Source organism: Lepus europaeus, chromosome 15, assembly GCF_033115175.1.
Source record: "Lepus europaeus isolate LE1 chromosome 15, mLepTim1.pri, whole genome shotgun sequence".
In the NCBI taxonomy this organism is placed as follows: Eukaryota; Metazoa; Chordata; class Mammalia; order Lagomorpha; family Leporidae; genus Lepus; species Lepus europaeus.
In genome coordinates this window covers 52,653,236-52,669,757 of record NC_084841.1, presented here as the reverse complement: position 1 = coordinate 52,669,757, position 16,522 = coordinate 52,653,236, and the positions used below count along the sequence as shown (strand labels likewise).

General features: G+C 36.4%; 1 protein-coding gene across 12 annotated transcripts in view; it reads left to right on the top strand.

The window, feature by feature from the left end:
• ADAMTS6 (ADAM metallopeptidase with thrombospondin type 1 motif 6) overlaps nt 1-16,522 on the top strand; it is a 329,021-nt gene that overhangs the window by 255,969 nt on the left and 56,530 nt on the right. For 10 of the 12 annotated variants that reach the window (XM_062212084.1, XM_062212085.1, XM_062212088.1 and 7 more), the window contains 5 exons: nt 78-211; nt 1,775-1,898; nt 2,430-2,510; nt 11,469-11,632; nt 12,050-12,188. In XM_062212084.1, the coding sequence (XP_062068068.1) occupies nt 78-211; nt 1,775-1,898; nt 2,430-2,510; nt 11,469-11,632; nt 12,050-12,188 (642 nt within the window). Of the gene's footprint in view, nt 1-77; nt 212-1,774; nt 1,899-2,429; nt 2,511-11,468; nt 11,633-12,049; nt 12,189-12,863; nt 12,953-16,522 lie in introns of all 12 variants that reach the window. The other 2 variants (XR_009868073.1, XM_062212093.1) reach the window with 1 other exon arrangement.

Below are 16,522 nucleotides of genomic sequence, written 5' to 3'. Positions count from 1 at the left end.
GTTGCTATGAATAATAATGAAGCATTGTTCATCAGGAGAAACATTCCATTTACTTCTCTTCTACTATATTTGTCCAGGTGGTGTAAAGCCTTGTGCATTAAACTGTTTGGCTGAAGGTTATAATTTCTACACTGAACGTGCCCCTGCGGTGATTGATGGGACCCAGTGCAATGCAGATTCACTGGATATCTGTATCAATGGAGAATGCAAGGTTCTATATTTTACTGCTTTTTGTTGGAATTTTTGAGACTTTTGTCTTTTTTTCAAATAATGTCTCCTAATTAATACTATTTTGATTTTTTTAAAAGAGCCACATTTTAGAGAAAGTTAGTTTCCAATTTAGAATACAATATATGTACTTAAAGGTAGAATGACCCATTCATATTCACGCACCATGCAAGTGTGTGATCTAGTTATGTTTATAGTGATTGCCAAAGGTATGAAAATGTTTTGGACTTTAATTTCTATCTTTTTTTTCTGCTTACAAAAAATATGATAGGAAAAAGAAGGGAAAAAGGATTTAGCTGTTATTCGTATGGCTGCCATATGTTTTTGTTGGAAGACTATTTGATGTATTTCATAGCGTAATTTTTCCCAAAGTGTGAAACAACTATGCTCCTTCGATTTTATCTCTTTTAAAGCATTTGCAATGGTTTTAATTATAGAATTAGTCTTTGTCTTATTAATGCATTTACTTTAGGGAGTTAGACTAGTTGGGAATTGTAGGAATATATTTATATTATTTTCCTTGACTTGTATATGAATGCTATCTAATAAGAAAAGCCACAAAAATCAGTTTTTATAAGTTTTTGCTTGTTTGGTTTTGTTTTTCTTTAAAGAAAAACACAAAACAAAGTGGTGAAACTGAGAAAGAAGAGAAAAAAACACTATTTTACTTCATCTCATAATTTCTTGTGAAAGTTTCTATCATTCTGTCTACGTGCCTCCATGTGTATACAATAATCCAGTTTGTGTATTTATATGTGTTTATGTGTATGGATATGGAAAGGATACTTCCTTTCCTTGAAGAAAATTTATTTTTGTGACAGTATTCAAGTTTTTTTTCAGATAGCAAAGACCCAGGTATAGGCTCTATTCAGAGTTAAGGTGTCAATAGCTAAAGGTCCGTTGTACAAATTCAAGCACCAAATAAGTACCTAATATATGTAAAAAATCCTAATTTTTATGATTAAATGCAAAATAGAAAGGTGGAATTTCAGCTTCTTACATTGCATGCATACAGCCCTGTTTTCTTTATGGCAGTTGTATTCAGCTAGTGGATACATACTCCTTTTTAAAGAGTCACCAAGATGTGAATTCCAAAACTAATTTTCAACACTAACAATATCCAAAAACAGTCAGTGGTTTAGAAAGGGCAGACAGTAATTCTCAGTCAGAACTCTTGCTGTTATAACTCTCTATAGGAACCATATGCCATTTTTCTTAGTTCTTGCATTTTTAAATTTCTTCATGGAGGGGATAATTAAGAATCTATCAAATTAGAATTCATTCATGATTAGAGCATGATATCTAAAAGTGAAGACAAAGTCTTAGATCAAAATACAGGTGTACATTCCAGGAAATAGGATTTTTTTCTTGATCTTAGCTGTTGAGAAATATTAGCTGTGACTTATTGAAGAGTGGAAGTAGTATTTTTCTAGTTCTATTTCCTTTACTGGAAAAACAACTAAATAAATAAGTTACATGTATCTGGTTAGTCATGGTTCCAAGAGTTTCTCGTTTTGACACACTGAATATTCTTCTCTGTTTTCAGCATGTAGGTTGTGATAATATTTTGGGATCTGATGCTAGGGAAGATAGATGTCGAGTCTGTGGAGGGGATGGAAGCACATGTGATGCCATTGAAGGGTTCTTCAATGATTCGTTGCCCAGAGGAGGTGAGTGTGTAGAGAGAACTCTTCCTCACACCTCTGGTGTACTTGGAATAACCAAAAACACTTGATTTCCCCTCCCTCACTTATTTTAAAATTTCTTTATTGGGCAGAAAATGGTTTTTTTTTCCCAAAATTTTCTTCAGTTTTTAAAGTATCAAATGTGGCTTCATGTATGATGCTTTAAGAAAGTGTTATAGTCCCTCTCTACTTGACGTAATTTAGCCATGTTTCTTTAAGGTGTGAGTTCCCACAGAACATTGATATAAGAAACATGTTGAGAAAAAAAGAAAAAGAACCTGTATTATATATGTTGAGGCTTTAAAAATATCTTGAGATATTTCTAAGGCAAAAGATTATAAAATACTTTTTCTCTAAAATGTATTCATGAACCCAAAGGAAAATTTGCCCAAATTTCATAATTTATGAAGTGCAAAGCCAAAGAAAGAATAGAAGAATAAGAAAAGTATAGTTATGGAATGGTTACTCATTTTATGATAGAGACTGCTTATTACTGGCTTGTCTTTTGTGTTGCAGGATACATGGAAGTTGTGCAGATACCAAGAGGCTCCGTTCACATTGAAGTCAGAGAAGTTTCCATGTCAAAGAACTATATTGGTACGTTATTCTGCTAATTAATTTTTTTTCATTTTCACTTTTATTTAAAAGGCAGAGACTCAGAGATCTGCCATCTGCTGGTTTGCTCCCTAAATGCTTGCCAAAACTGGGACTGGGCCAGACCAAAGTCAGGTGCCTAGAATTTCATCCTGGTCTTCCATGTGGGTGGCAGAAACCCAAGTACTTTGGCCATCACCAGCTTCCTCTCAGGGTGTGCATTAGCAAGGGACTGGATCAGAAGCAGAGTTGCTGGAACTCAAACCAGGCACTCCAGTATAGGAAGGACACATCGTAAGTGGCAAAGTAACTGCTGTGGCAAGTAACCCTATTTTGCTAGATTCCAACAATTAGGAAAATCAGTATAGTATCATGAAAGAAAAGACATACTGCTTTGAGGTAAAATACTTTTACACTAAAATGAATGAAATTCTCAGTTTTATAGAACACATATAAAATGCTAAATGGAAAAATTAATATATCATTGACTCTTCACTGGGCTGATTATTTGAAATTTTAATATAAATTTTATTGGGTACAATTTATAGGTAATAAAATGCATCTACTATGAGTATAGTTCAAAGAGCACTAACAATTACATAATCCACAAACAAGATTTAGATCATTTCCATGATTCCAAAACTCTCTTTCATTCCCTTTTCAGTCAAATTCCCTCAGTCCCAGTCTTAATAATTTAATTTTTGACATTTTATATATTACTTTCATTTATTCTATAATTTCATATAAATGATCTTATATATGTGCTTATATCTGGCTTATGAATTTTAAAATTACCTCTTTTAATTCTGATGAAGTCCAATTTATTACTTTAAAAATTCATTATATGTTATTGACTATAAATATATATGTTCCCATATCATTAATACAGTCACAGTTGTATTAATTTTTAGAACATTTTTGTTTAATTAAATTATCTGAGAGGTAGAGAGAGAGACAGAGACACAGAGGGAGATCTCAAATGACCACAATAGCCAAGGCTGATCCAGGCTATGGAAGCCTTTTGAGTTTGCCAACTCCAACCTTATTCAGACAGGGTCATAGTCAAAGTGGAAGTTCTCTCCTCCCTTCAGAGAAAGGTACCTCCTTCTTTGTCCTTCTTTGATGGCCCCTTCTTTCTGCTGGGATCTCACAGAGATCTTTCATTTAGGTGTTGGTTTGTTTGTTGTTTTTGTTTTTTTTGCCAGAGTGTCTTGGTTTTCCATGCCTGCAAAACTCTCCTGGGCTTTTTAGCCAGATCCGAATGCCTTAAGGGCTGATTCTGAGGCCAGTGTGCTGTTTAGGATATCTGCCATTCTATGAGTCTGCTGTGTATCCCGCTTCCCATGTTGGATCATTCTCTCCTTTTTAATTCTATCAGTTAGTATTAGCACACTAGTCTTGTTTAAGTGATCATTTGACTCTTAATCCTATCATTATGATCAATTGTGAACTGTAACTGATCACTTGGACTAGTGAGATGGCATTGGTACCTGCCACCTTGATGGGATTGAATTGGAATCCCCTGGCATGTTTCTAACTCTACCGTTTAGGGCAAGTCTGATTGAGCATGTGCCAAACTGTACATCTCCTCCCTCTCTTATTCCCACTCTTATATTTAACAGGGATCACTTTTCATTTTAAATTTAAACACCTAAGAATAATTGTGTTTTTTTTTTTTTTTTTTTTTTTTTTTTTTTTTTTTTTGACAGGCAGAGTGGATAGTGAGAGAGAGAGACAGAGAGAAAGGTCTTCCTTTTGCCGTTGGTTCACCCTCCAATGGCCGGCGCGGTAGCGCGCTGCGGCCGGCGCACCGCGCTGTTCCGATGGCAGGAGCCAGGTGCTTCTCCTGGTCTCCCATGGGGTGCAGGGCCCAAGGACTTGGGCCATCCTCCACTGCACTCCCTTGCCACACAGAGAGCTGGCCTGGAAGAGGGGCAACCGGGACAGGATCGGTGCCCCGACCGGGACTAGAACCCGGTGTGCCGGCGCCGCAAGGCGGAGGATTAGCCTAGTGAGCCGCGGCGCCGGCCAATTGTGTGTTAAAGAGTTCAACCAATGGTATTAAGTAAAACAAAAAAATACTAACCGGGATAAAATAGTAAGTTGTTCCTCGACAGTCAGGGCAAGGGCTGATCAAGTCCTTGTTTCTCATAGTGTCCATTTCACTTCAACAGGTTTCCTTTTTGGTGCTCAGTTAGTTATCACCGGTCAGGGAGAACATATGATATTTGTCCCTTTGGGATTGGCTTATTTCACTCAGCATGAAGTTTCCCAGATTCCTCCACTTTGTTGCAAATGACCGGATTTCATTTCTTTTACTGCTGTGTAGTATTCTCTAGAGTACATATCCCATAATTTCTTTATCCAGTCTTCTGTTGATGGGCATTTAGGTTGATTCCACGGCTTAGCTATTGTGAATTGAGCTGCAATAAACATTGAGGTGCAGACATTTCTTTTATTTGCCAATTTAATTTCCTTTGGGTAAATTCCAAGGAGTGGATGGCTGGGTTGTATGGTAGGGCTATATTCAGATTTTTGAGGAATCCCCAGACTGACTTCCATAGTGGCTTTACTAGTTTGCATTCCCACCAATAGTGGGTTAGTGTCCCTTTTTCCCCACATCCTCGCCAGCATCTGTTGTTGGTAGATTTCTGTATGTGAGCCATTCTAACCGGGGTGAGGTGAAACCTCCTTGTGGTTTTGATTTGCATTTCCCTGATGGCTAGTGATCCTGAGCATTTTTTCATGTGTCTGTTGGCCATTTGGATTTCCTCTTTTTATATCGCACTCAAGTCCTGAGACCTGATAAAACTCATAAAACAATTATTAGAAGTAATAGTTAATTTGGACTTTGTATTTAGATTTCATGTCAACCTTTAACACAGACAATTGGTCTTCGACTTTCCAAATTAGATGCCTATTTTTTTCTTTTTTTTGTACCTTAAAATAGTGTTCAGGGCCTTCAATACAATGTTGAATAGGAGTGAGAAAACTGAATATCCTTTTATTTTTACTGATCTTAAGGGGAAAGTGTTATTTTTATCATTAAACATAATTTTAGTTAGACAATTGATGTATATGGCCTTTTATCAGGTTGTGGATGTTGCCTTCTATGTCTAGTTTTCTTGGAGTTTCATTCATGAATGGGTATTGAGGTTTTCTAAATCTATTTGCATGATCAGTGGGCTTTTCTTCTTCTTTTAATATAGTAAATGCATTGATTTGATTTCAAATGTTAAATCTACATTAGTATTCTTGAGATTAAAAAAACTATCTTGTCATATTATCCTTATACAAAAACACTTGATAAAGTTTGGATTAAATTGAATTAAGGGATAAGTTATTTAAATAACTGCAAAAATATTGAAATCCATGCATAGTTTTTTAAAAACAATTTAAAAAAAATTTTCAACACATAATACGTGTACAGTTTCATGAGTTCAGTGCACTATTTCAACACATATACTCATTTTGAACCAATCAAACCAATCTATTTTCTTATCTTTTAAGGTTTGTAGTATCCCAGATTCTATCGTCCAGGAATTTATACAGTAAATAATCCACTATTTCACTGTGTTGTGGAACACTGGAAATTATTACTTCTATCAGATTGTGTTTTATAACTTGTTATCAAACCTTCCTCTATACCCCAAAGCCTGCCCATCCCAACCACTAGTAGTCACTAAGCTAAGTTCAAGTTGACTTTTTTTAATCTTACACACATGAAAGAAAGCATGCAATATTTGTCTCAGTCCGGCATATTTCACTTAACATGATGGTCTCCAGTTCCTTGTATTTTGTTGCAAATGTCAAGATTTCACTGTTTATGACTAAATAATATTCCAATGTGTTTGTATACCACATTTTCTTTATTGATTCATCCATTGACAGACATGTAGGTTGATTTCATATCATGGCTATTGTGAATAGTGCTGTAATGAATAGGAGACTGTAGTCATCTCTTTTATATACTGCTTTCATATCCTTCAGGCATGTTCTAGAAGGAGGATGTTTCAGTCATAGGGTAAATCTATTTTTAGTTTTTCAAGGAGATTCCACACTGTTCTCTATAATGTCTATATTAATTTGCATTCCCACCAACAATATACAAATGTTCTCTTTACTCTGCATTCATGCCTAGTGTCTATTATTTGTCTTTTTAAAAAAAGATTTATTTGAAAGAGTTTACAGAGGAAGGGATAGAGAGAGAGGGAGAGAGAGAGAGAGAGAGATCTGCCATCTTCTGATTCACTCCCCAAATGGCCAAAATAGACAGAACTGAATCAGGCCAAAGCCAGGAGCCAGGACCTTCTTCTGGGTTTCCCACATGGGTGGCAGGGGCCCAGATACTTTGGTCATCTTTGCTGATTTTTCCAGGCCATTAGCAGAGAGCTGGATCAGAAGTGGAGGAGCTGGGACTCAAACACATGCCCATATGGGATGCTGGTGTTGTAGGCTGCAGCTTTACCTGCTACACCACACCGGCACTTACATGTTTTCTTTTTGATAATTGTCTTTCTAACTGGAGTGAAGTGATACTTCACTGTGGTTTTGATTTGCATTTCCCTTTTTGTTCAAGAATACTCCTGGTATTATTGCATTGAAACTTTTCTCATCCTTTAGATCCGATGTTTGTTTTATAAAATTCAGTGCTCTAGCATTAGGTGCATATACATTTATCAATCATTATATCTTCTTGTTAACTTGACCATTATCTCTTGACCTTCTTAGTCTCTTCTTACAGTTTTTTAGTTTTTGTCTTGAAGTCTGTTTTGTCAGATATAAGAACAGGTACCCCTGCTTACTTTTGGTTTCTGTTTTTCTGGAATATATTTTTTGTCCTTTCTCTTTCAGTCTCTGTATATATAGTGTTAAAGTAAGTTTTTTGTAGGCAGCATATAGTTAAGTGGGTTTTTTTCACTCATTCAACTGGTCTATATATTTTATTTGGGGTAATTTAGCCCATTTATATTCAAGGTTATTATTGGCAAGTAATTATTTAGTCTTGCCATTTAAAAAATTTCTTTTGAATGTCCTTTGTTCTTTTTCCATTGTGCTTTATACTTTTGTATGTTTTACGATAGGGATTTTGTTTCCTTTGCTCTTGTTTGTAGGATGCTCTTTAAGCATCTTTTGTAAGGTAGTCTGGAGGTTATAAATTTCCTTAGTTTTTACTTGTCTTGGAAAGTCTTTCTATTTAATTTATGAAGGACAGCGTTACTGGGTATAAAACTGTTGGTTGGCAGTTTTTTCTTTCAGAGCTTAGACTATATCATTCCATTCCCTCCTACTCTATAAAGTTTTTGCTATTAGTCTAATATGGACTCCTTTAAAGTGACTTAGTAAATTTCTCTTACATATTTTGAAATTCTCTTTATTATACATTTGAGAGTTTGACTAAATGACTAAATGTCTGTTTCACAGCCTTTGGCCTTCCTATACTTGGATGCCCATATCTTTCTCAAGCTTGGAGACATTTTCCAGTGATGTTTAATTGAATAAGTTTCTATGACTTTATTTCTTTATTCCTTTAGATATTCCCCAAGTTTTAATATTTTTTAATACAATAGGATCCTCAAAATCTCAGAGGCTGACTTTATTGTTTTTTATCACATTTATCTTGTTCTGTCTGGGGTATTGCAAAAGACCTGTCTTCAAGTTTAGGTATTCTTTATTCTACTTGATGTATTCTGGTTTTGAGGCTTTTATCTGTATTTTTAACTTGATTTATTGGGTTCTTCATTTCTAATGTTTCTGTCTATTTTCAATATTTATGTTTTTGCTTATGTTTTTAATTCATGTAATGTGTTTTCCTAGTTTTGTTAAACTTTCCCTCTGTGTTCTTTCATATCTCTTTGAGCATTCTTATAATTATTTGAATTTATCAGGCATTTTGTCAATTTCATTTTCTTTGGAGTCTGTTACTAAAGCAGTATTGTATTCTTTTGCAGGCATCACATTCACTTGATTTTCATACTTCCAGTATCCCTGCATTGACATTTGTACATCATTTGTCACTATCACTTTTAAAGAATGGCTCTTATATTAAAAGATTCTTTCCTGAAGATGTGTCTTTGGGTGATGGTTTTGTCAACTACTTGTCTTTAGTTCCATTTGGACACTGTAGTACAGTTTCTGTGTATCTTCTTCTGTTGATGACAGCAGCAGTGGGGTTATGGGCAGCTCCTCTCAGTCCTAGAACAGGTATGTGAATCTTGATGCTGGCTTACAAAGGGGAACCCAGGGTTGTGGCTGTTGGCCCTCAGTCCAGTGTCTGGAGTAGTGGGAGTGCTGGTATGGAGTCCTGGAGGACTTACAGTTCCATGGAAAAATCTAGTATCAGTTTTTTCAACATGGAAATAAGTGGGAGTTCCTATTTATTTTATATTAGATCCTTTCAATTAGCTTTAATCCCTCTAGTCTCTCTAGAAACTCCTAGTAAGTGACCAGAACGAGTGCTGTCATTCTCTTTATAAAATCACGCCTTTTCCATTAAAACTTTAAAAAAGCTATTTATTGAGAAACAGTGAATCAGTGAGAGAGTGAAACAGACAGAGTGAAACAGCTCTCATATGCTGGTTCACTCCCCAAATGGCCGCAACAGCTTGAGGGCTGCAGCTGAGGGGTGGGAATTCAGTCTAAGTCTCCAACCTGGGTGGCAGCCACTCAACTATTTTATCCCTCACTGCTGCCTCCCATGGTTCTCATCAACAGGAAGCTGGACTTAGGCGCAGGCACCAGGAGCGCCAGGTGCTCACACCTAAGCACTCCCATGTGAGATGCAGGCTTCCTAGCTGGTAGCCTAACTGCTAGGCCAAATGCCTGCCCTCTCTTAAAGCTTTTTGAAAAGTATTATTTATTTGAGAGACAGATTGAGCCCCCATCCACTGGTTTGCTCCACAGCTGCTTACAACAGCCAGGGCTGAGCCATTCTGGGGCTGGGCCAGATTGAAGCTAAGAGCTAGGAACTCAACTCAGGTACCACACATGGGTGGCAGGGTCCCAACTATTTGAGCCATCACCTGCTTCCTCTGAGGATTCACATTAGTAGGAAGCTGGAATCAGGAGTGGAGCCTTTGAACCAAGGAATTTTAAGATGGGATTGGGCCCACCTCACTTTAAAGCTTTTTAAAATAATAATTCATCTTCAGACATATTACCTGTATCAGTGAGTGATTTCTTTTTTTAAGAAGCCCCTTTGTTTTCATATCATAATTTTGAGTTCTTTTCTGTATCAATTAGGCTGAAAACAAAAATGTCCTAGCATCAGCTTCTTCCCTTAAATCATTTCCTGTTTGGAATGCTCCATTAGTTAGCTCTCATTCAGTGTTTTGGTTTTTTTGTTTGTTTGTTTGTTTTTGTTTTTGTTTTTTTTTAATGCTTTGTGTTTTTCTGAACTGGTACCATGAATTAGGAATTCCTGATAGCAAAAGGGAATTAGGATTCTTTCACTTAGTATTTGCGAAAATAGATGATGAAAGCTCAAATTGAAGTATTTAAAGCTGCTAGGAGTTGTTTTTATTTTTTATTTTACTATTTCAGATAATACAGGCTCAGATGTTCTTGTAAAACCTAAATAATTTTGATATTGTAAATCAGAGAGAAAATGGCTAGAAGTAGAGGTTGCAAATATAAATTTTAAAGGAAATTTTTATAAGAAAAATTAAAGATCAAATAGTCCTTATTTTGTTTGACATATTCCTATCTCAAAAGGTTAGTTTTTGTTTTCTTTGGCAATTAAATAAATCTTTACAACATATCTGAGGCAAGTGCAAGTGTATTTTTCAGGCAGATAAGGTGGGGAAGATGAAAATGCTCTGTAATATTAACAGTAAGTCCTTTTGAGCTGCTTCTGCTCATTCATCTTGTTTATCTGATCTGTTGAAGTTTTTTAAGCAAGCTAGAAAGGTAATAAAAAATTAAAGTGACATGATTATCACTGTTTTATTTATTTACAGGAGTTTATATGGCAGTGCTAAAAACTCTTTTCTGTATTCATATATTCTTAAACTTTGTAAAATATATTTTTCCCATAAAGTTTTTAAAAGGTTATGCATGCACATGTATTAATCTTTTCCTTCATGGTTCCTGAGTTTCTTGTCATACTTAGACCTTTTTATGGCCCCAATATTATAAGAAAAAGGTTCTCTTGTATTTTCTCTTTAAATTTAATCATTTAATTATAGTTTCATTTAAATATTCATCCATCTGGCATTTATCCTTTTTTTTTTTTTTTCTGAGATAAAACCCACATTGCTTAAAATTAAGCATTTAAAGTTAACAATTTAGGGGCAGGCATTTGACTAGTGACTAATATATCTACATCCCATATTGGAGTGCCTGATACCCATCTATGACTCCTGACCCCAGCTTCTTCCTAAAGTAGACCTTGGGAGGCAGTGATAGGGGTTCAGGTAATTGGTTTCCTGACATCCACAAAGAAGACTTTGTTTAAGTTCCTGGTTCCTGGTTTTCAGGCCAATTTAGGCATTTGGAGAATGAACCAGCACATCATGGGACAACTCTTTTTCTTTCAGTCCCTCAAATAAATACATTTTGAAAGTTTTTTAAAAAGCTAACAATTCGGTGGTTTGTAATACATTCCATCCCAAAAGGACAACCCATACTCATTAAGCAGTTGCTCCCAATTCTCTTTAACCCTAACCCTTGACAACCACCAAATCTCTTTTCTGTCTTTGAGGATTTTTTACCTATTCTGCATTTTTCATGCAAATGGAGGTATATAATCTGTGACCTAATTATTTTTGAGGTTCATCTCTATGAGTACGAAGTATAATTACTTCATTCCTTTTTATGGTTGAACAATATTTATGACTGAATAACGTTCCATTGTACTGTATATATCACAGTTTTTTATTGGTTTGTAGACATTTGGATTGTGATGATTTGATAAATGAAATTTTACATCTTTAGGTGAATTGTGACTTTTTTTTTTCTTAGCTTTAAAATCTGAAGGGGATGATTACTATATTAATGGTGCCTGGACTATTGACTGGCCTAGAAAGTTTGATGTTGCTGGGACAGCTTTTCACTACAAGAGACCAACTGATGAACCAGAATCTCTGGAAGCTCTAGGTCCCACCTCAGAAAATCTCATTGTTATGGTAAATGTGTTTTGCCACTTTATTTCTACTATTTGTAATTCCCCTTTATGAAGTCAGAAGGGGCAGATTTTATTATCACTGTTCTGCCGATGGTAAATTAAGCTAAAGGAAGGCAAAATGATTTGCCCAAGAGTATAAAATCTGTGCAAAGTTAAAGCCATAGTGCTCTTTCCATCTGAATATTTGATTTTTTCACTGCTTTCTTAAATAGTATTTTTATAACCACAGAAGACAGAAATGGCTGCAAACTACCTGTGAAAATGGAAGGAGAAATTTTTATATAAACCCATTGTTTTAAAGTGTATTTTAAGTGTATTGTAGGACTTCATGACATTTTCTTCTTCAAAAGAAATAATAAATATCTGAATGAAGGCTCATTGTATTTTAATTGTCTTCACCAGTTGTTTTCAATGGCAGGTTCTGCTTCAGGAACAGAATTTGGGCATTAGGTATAAGTTCAACGTTCCCATCACTCGAACTGGCAGTGGAGATAATGAGGTTGGCTTTTCATGGAATTATCAGCCTTGGTCAGACTGCTCAGCTACTTGTGCTGGAGGTAAGACACCAATTAGGCAGCCCACGCAGAGGGCAGGATGGAGAACAAAACGTGTCTGAGCTCTGTTTTGTGTTTGCTAAAGAAGCTAATTGGAAACATTTCTTGCAGGTTTGCTTCAACTGTAATTTAGCAAAAGAAACTTTGCTTTAATTATATTATATTCCATTTGTTTTCAACCTCATGTAATTTGTACAGATTTGTTGGTAAAATACATCTTGGCACAATGAGTGTCTCTGCTGGTGGTTCTCCCAAGACTAACATGAAGGTGGGCTGTTTGCTTTTCATGAACACATTCTTGGTAAAGAACATCAAGTGTTTTAAATAAGAAAATGAGCAAGAATCAGACGTCACAGATGCAACTTCTTGTAATGGGGGATGAGAATGTATGACAGTGTGCTTGTGTGTTTGTGTGTGTATGCATGTGTGTTTCCCACCATCCTATTCAAACTCCCTTCTCCAGCCATCAAAGTTAAGAGGCTGTATACTGGGATGCTACAATAATTACTGGTGTCTGGGTCTCTGGGTTAATGGTGTATACTGACCCCGTTATAGTCCCTCAGAGAGGTAGAGGTAGCTGCTAGGCGGTGGTTGGTGATGTGTTGGTTGTCCCATGTGCGTTTTTCATGGGTGCCTTTTCCCCACAATTTACTCTATTCCTAATCCTCCTCCCTCTAGTGGCCACCAATGCAATTCTTTACCTCTGGCTGGGAGAGCAGGACAGTTGGCTTCCTTCAAAGCCAACACCCTTGCTGCTGCATGGACTGGTGAGTAGAAGTGCTGTGCAAGCAGCATCTTCCTTCTCTCTGGAGACTAAATGCATCGCCTCCACCGTACACCTTGGTCCCAATAGGCAAGAAAACAAACTTATCCCTCAGGCCTAGGCTGGACTAGAGCACCTCACCATTCCAAAAGCAAAGATTAAATTTTGAATAGTGATATCTAGAATGAGCAAGGTTGAAATACAGTGAATTACCCAATGTATTATCTATATTCTTTTTATAAACTACACAGAAATGTGTGATTTCACATAGACTTCATCCTTTCTTGTCCTGAATCTCTAAACACCTCTGACTTTCAAGACTTGAATTGGATAAATTATTATCAGAGAAATGCTTGTCATGTAATAGGTTCACTATGTGAATGCTTGTATAGGATTAAGTCATTAACAATGACTCCTGTTTTAATAACAAAGACTACATAACAGGAAAAAACAAAAAGAATCAATGTTCTGTGCTGTGTAAATATCATGAATCATGATTATACATAATATGTGGCATATTTTTTAAAGTTCTCTCATTCCCATCCATTTTATGTTGAAATGGATGGTAAGATATATGTATATGAAAGTTTGAAAAACTATCGGACATTCCCATTTCTTTTAATAAGATGTTTACAATTAATTGTTCCATTAATGCCATCACATTGTATTTTAGTTGGCATTTATGCATACATCTTTCCTTATTAAAATTAAAGTCCTTTTTATTCATCTATAAATTAATTTATCCCTTTCTGAATATAAACAATAATTCCTCATTAGAAATATATATATATTTACACCTACGTATGTGTATGTATATATATGTATATATGTATAAATCAGGCCCCGAGTAAGGCAGAAAAACTCAAAGATGAGTCAAAATAAAGTTTATCAAATCTAATAGGGAAAGTCTAAAACTGAGGTGAATAAGCTTGGAGAAGAAAAGGCTGAGGGAAAGCACATTAGGATCTTCAAGACAGAATGTTGAATGGCAAATTCTTAGTGCCTGTTCTTCTTTGTGCTGAAATTGCTATATTTGGGGATGGTTTAGACAGAGTCTTGTCTGAGGCCAAGGAGGGATTAAGTAAATTCTTAATGTTCCTTTAACCCTATGATTCTGTTTGCTCTGGAAGGAGATAGTCCCACAGAAAAATAAAAAAAAATATGGGGGGAGGCATGAGATCTGAATTTGGAAGAAAAACTATGATTTCATTGAAGTAAGAAAGTGTGAAAAGTCTAAAGGAGTATTATTCTTTTCCATAACACTTGTACTGGAAAAAAAGTGATTTTTGTTTTGTTTTGTGGTAGAGAATAAAAGTAAAACAGAAAGGAGAAAAGTCCCTGGAAGGAGAGATTTCTCTTCTTTGTTATTTGTATCTTGTGCTTCTTTCTTTGATTCTGGAGCTGTTGATCTTCTATGTCTGAGGTGGTGTAGAGAACACAAGTTCTCCTTAGTTGTGAGTGATTATGAGCATTCATGGGTTCATTGCCTTCTTTGGAAGAGCGATTGTCAGTGTTTGAAAGCTGGGAGTCATGGTATGAAGAGCTGCCATTTGTCTTGGTAAGTGGTGATCATTGTGCAGTCCCCAGAACAGCAGCATCGGCATTACTTGGGAACTTGGTAGAAATGCTAATGTGGGCGCCCTGTTTTAGACCTACTGAAAAAAAAATACATGCTGAGTGCAGCCCAGCAATATTTTTTAGCAAAGTCTCCAGGTGATTCTTATGCTTGTTCAATTTATGTACACTGGTTTGGCTGACATGAAAACTAAAACTTAGCACTGTGAACAAAGAATCCTCATACTCATCACTGAAGTCTGTACGTATCTGTAGGCTCATTTTGCACTTAGAACAATATCTGCAATGTACTAAGTGCTCAATAAAGCTTTATACATGAATGAATTAAAGGAATCAGTGTTTTTTGTTTTTTTGTTGTTGTTGTTGTTGTTGTTGTTTTGGACAGGTAAAGTTAGACAGTGAAAGAGAGAGACAGAGAGAAAGGTCTTCCTGCCATTGGTTCACCCCCTGAATGGCCGCTGTAGCCAGCACGCTGCACCCAGCACGCTGTGCCAATCCGAAGCCAAGAGCGAGGTGCTTCCTCCTGGTCTCCCATGCAGGTGCAGGGCCCAGGCACTTGGGCCATCCTCCACTGCCTTCCTGGGCCACAGCAGAGAGCTGGACTGGAAGAGGAGCAACTGGGACAGAATCTGGCGCCCCAACTGGGACTAGAACCCCGGGGTGCCGGCGCCGCAGGTGGAGGATTAGCCGAGTGAGCCGCGGCACCGGCCAAGGAATCAGTTTTTTAACTGTGTGTTTGTACTTGCTGTTTCTAGTGTAGAACAATGAGAGTCCAGATTGCTATATTTTATGAAATGGCATGAAACAGTCACCAAGGAGAGACTGTATAGTTTTAATTTAGTGTGGACAAACAAAACCAAGTTTCTCTCTGTTTTCTTTACTTTGAATAGGTAGAAAATATTTCCTAGGATTCAGAGTGCAGATATCAATTACTGAAGTTACTTTTTCTACATCTATCCCCTTTTTTAACCCCAGCTTGTTTAAATACAGGAAACTTATGACTGAAGGACATCCTTCAGGGGTCATGAAACTTGATCAAAGAGAGAGGCAGGGTCATCTGCTCTGTTATTGGTAAATGAAACTTCATCTATGGTAAAGAAAGGTGTCAGGACAAAGTCATTTCTACCTACTTTTCACTCTGAAACTAAGGATGAATTCTAGTCAGTTCTTAATTGGGTTACTTTATTTTCAACTCTCGTAGGAGGTAGTGAGTGTCCTGAGGCTAAGGACAGTTTTTAAAAGGAAAGAGAAACCAAAAAAAAAAAAAAAAAAATCTCCAAGAACTTTCAATAGCCGTCTCACAAGATTCCTCAGTGTTCGCACCTGTTATGGTCCTGCGTATGTTTTACCTTGTCAAAACCTTTGCATTCTGAGTTTGGGAGCAATAATAACTTTGAGATCTTTTAAGATAAGGCATTTTGAGACTGTTTTTCTGTTGCTTAGAAGACCCAATGACAAATCTAATGGTGCAGGAAACCTTGTTGGTGATTCAGTGCAAGTCATGGTCTTTTTTCTGAGTCAGTGATGAAACACTTCCTTAGGCTGATTAGGAACATTTGAGATATGCGATGGGGTGTTGTTGTCAGGATAAATGTGATTTTTAAGATATAGCCTTGACTATTCCTCTGAGAAAAAAGCCCAAGCCCAGTGAATTAAAACTTGACTATTTTCAGAACCATTGTTACTCCTACTAGAGTTTCTTTATTTCATACCCAAAGCATTTTATACTATATAATGTATCTGACTCTCAAATTTATGTACTACCATTAAATTAGGGACTATTGTAATGTGTGAATTAATAAAGCTTGACTGCGTAGTGAAATTCCTATTGCTTGATAATTCAAAGCTTTAGGAGGTTTTTGTTTTAGTAGTAATTTATGCCAGTGTATCTTTGCACTGTGACTTCTTTTTATATGATTTATTTATCTGAAAGACAGAGTTACAGAGAAAGGGAGAGAGCTAGGGAGAGAAAGGGAGAGAGATCTTCTGCCTGATGGTT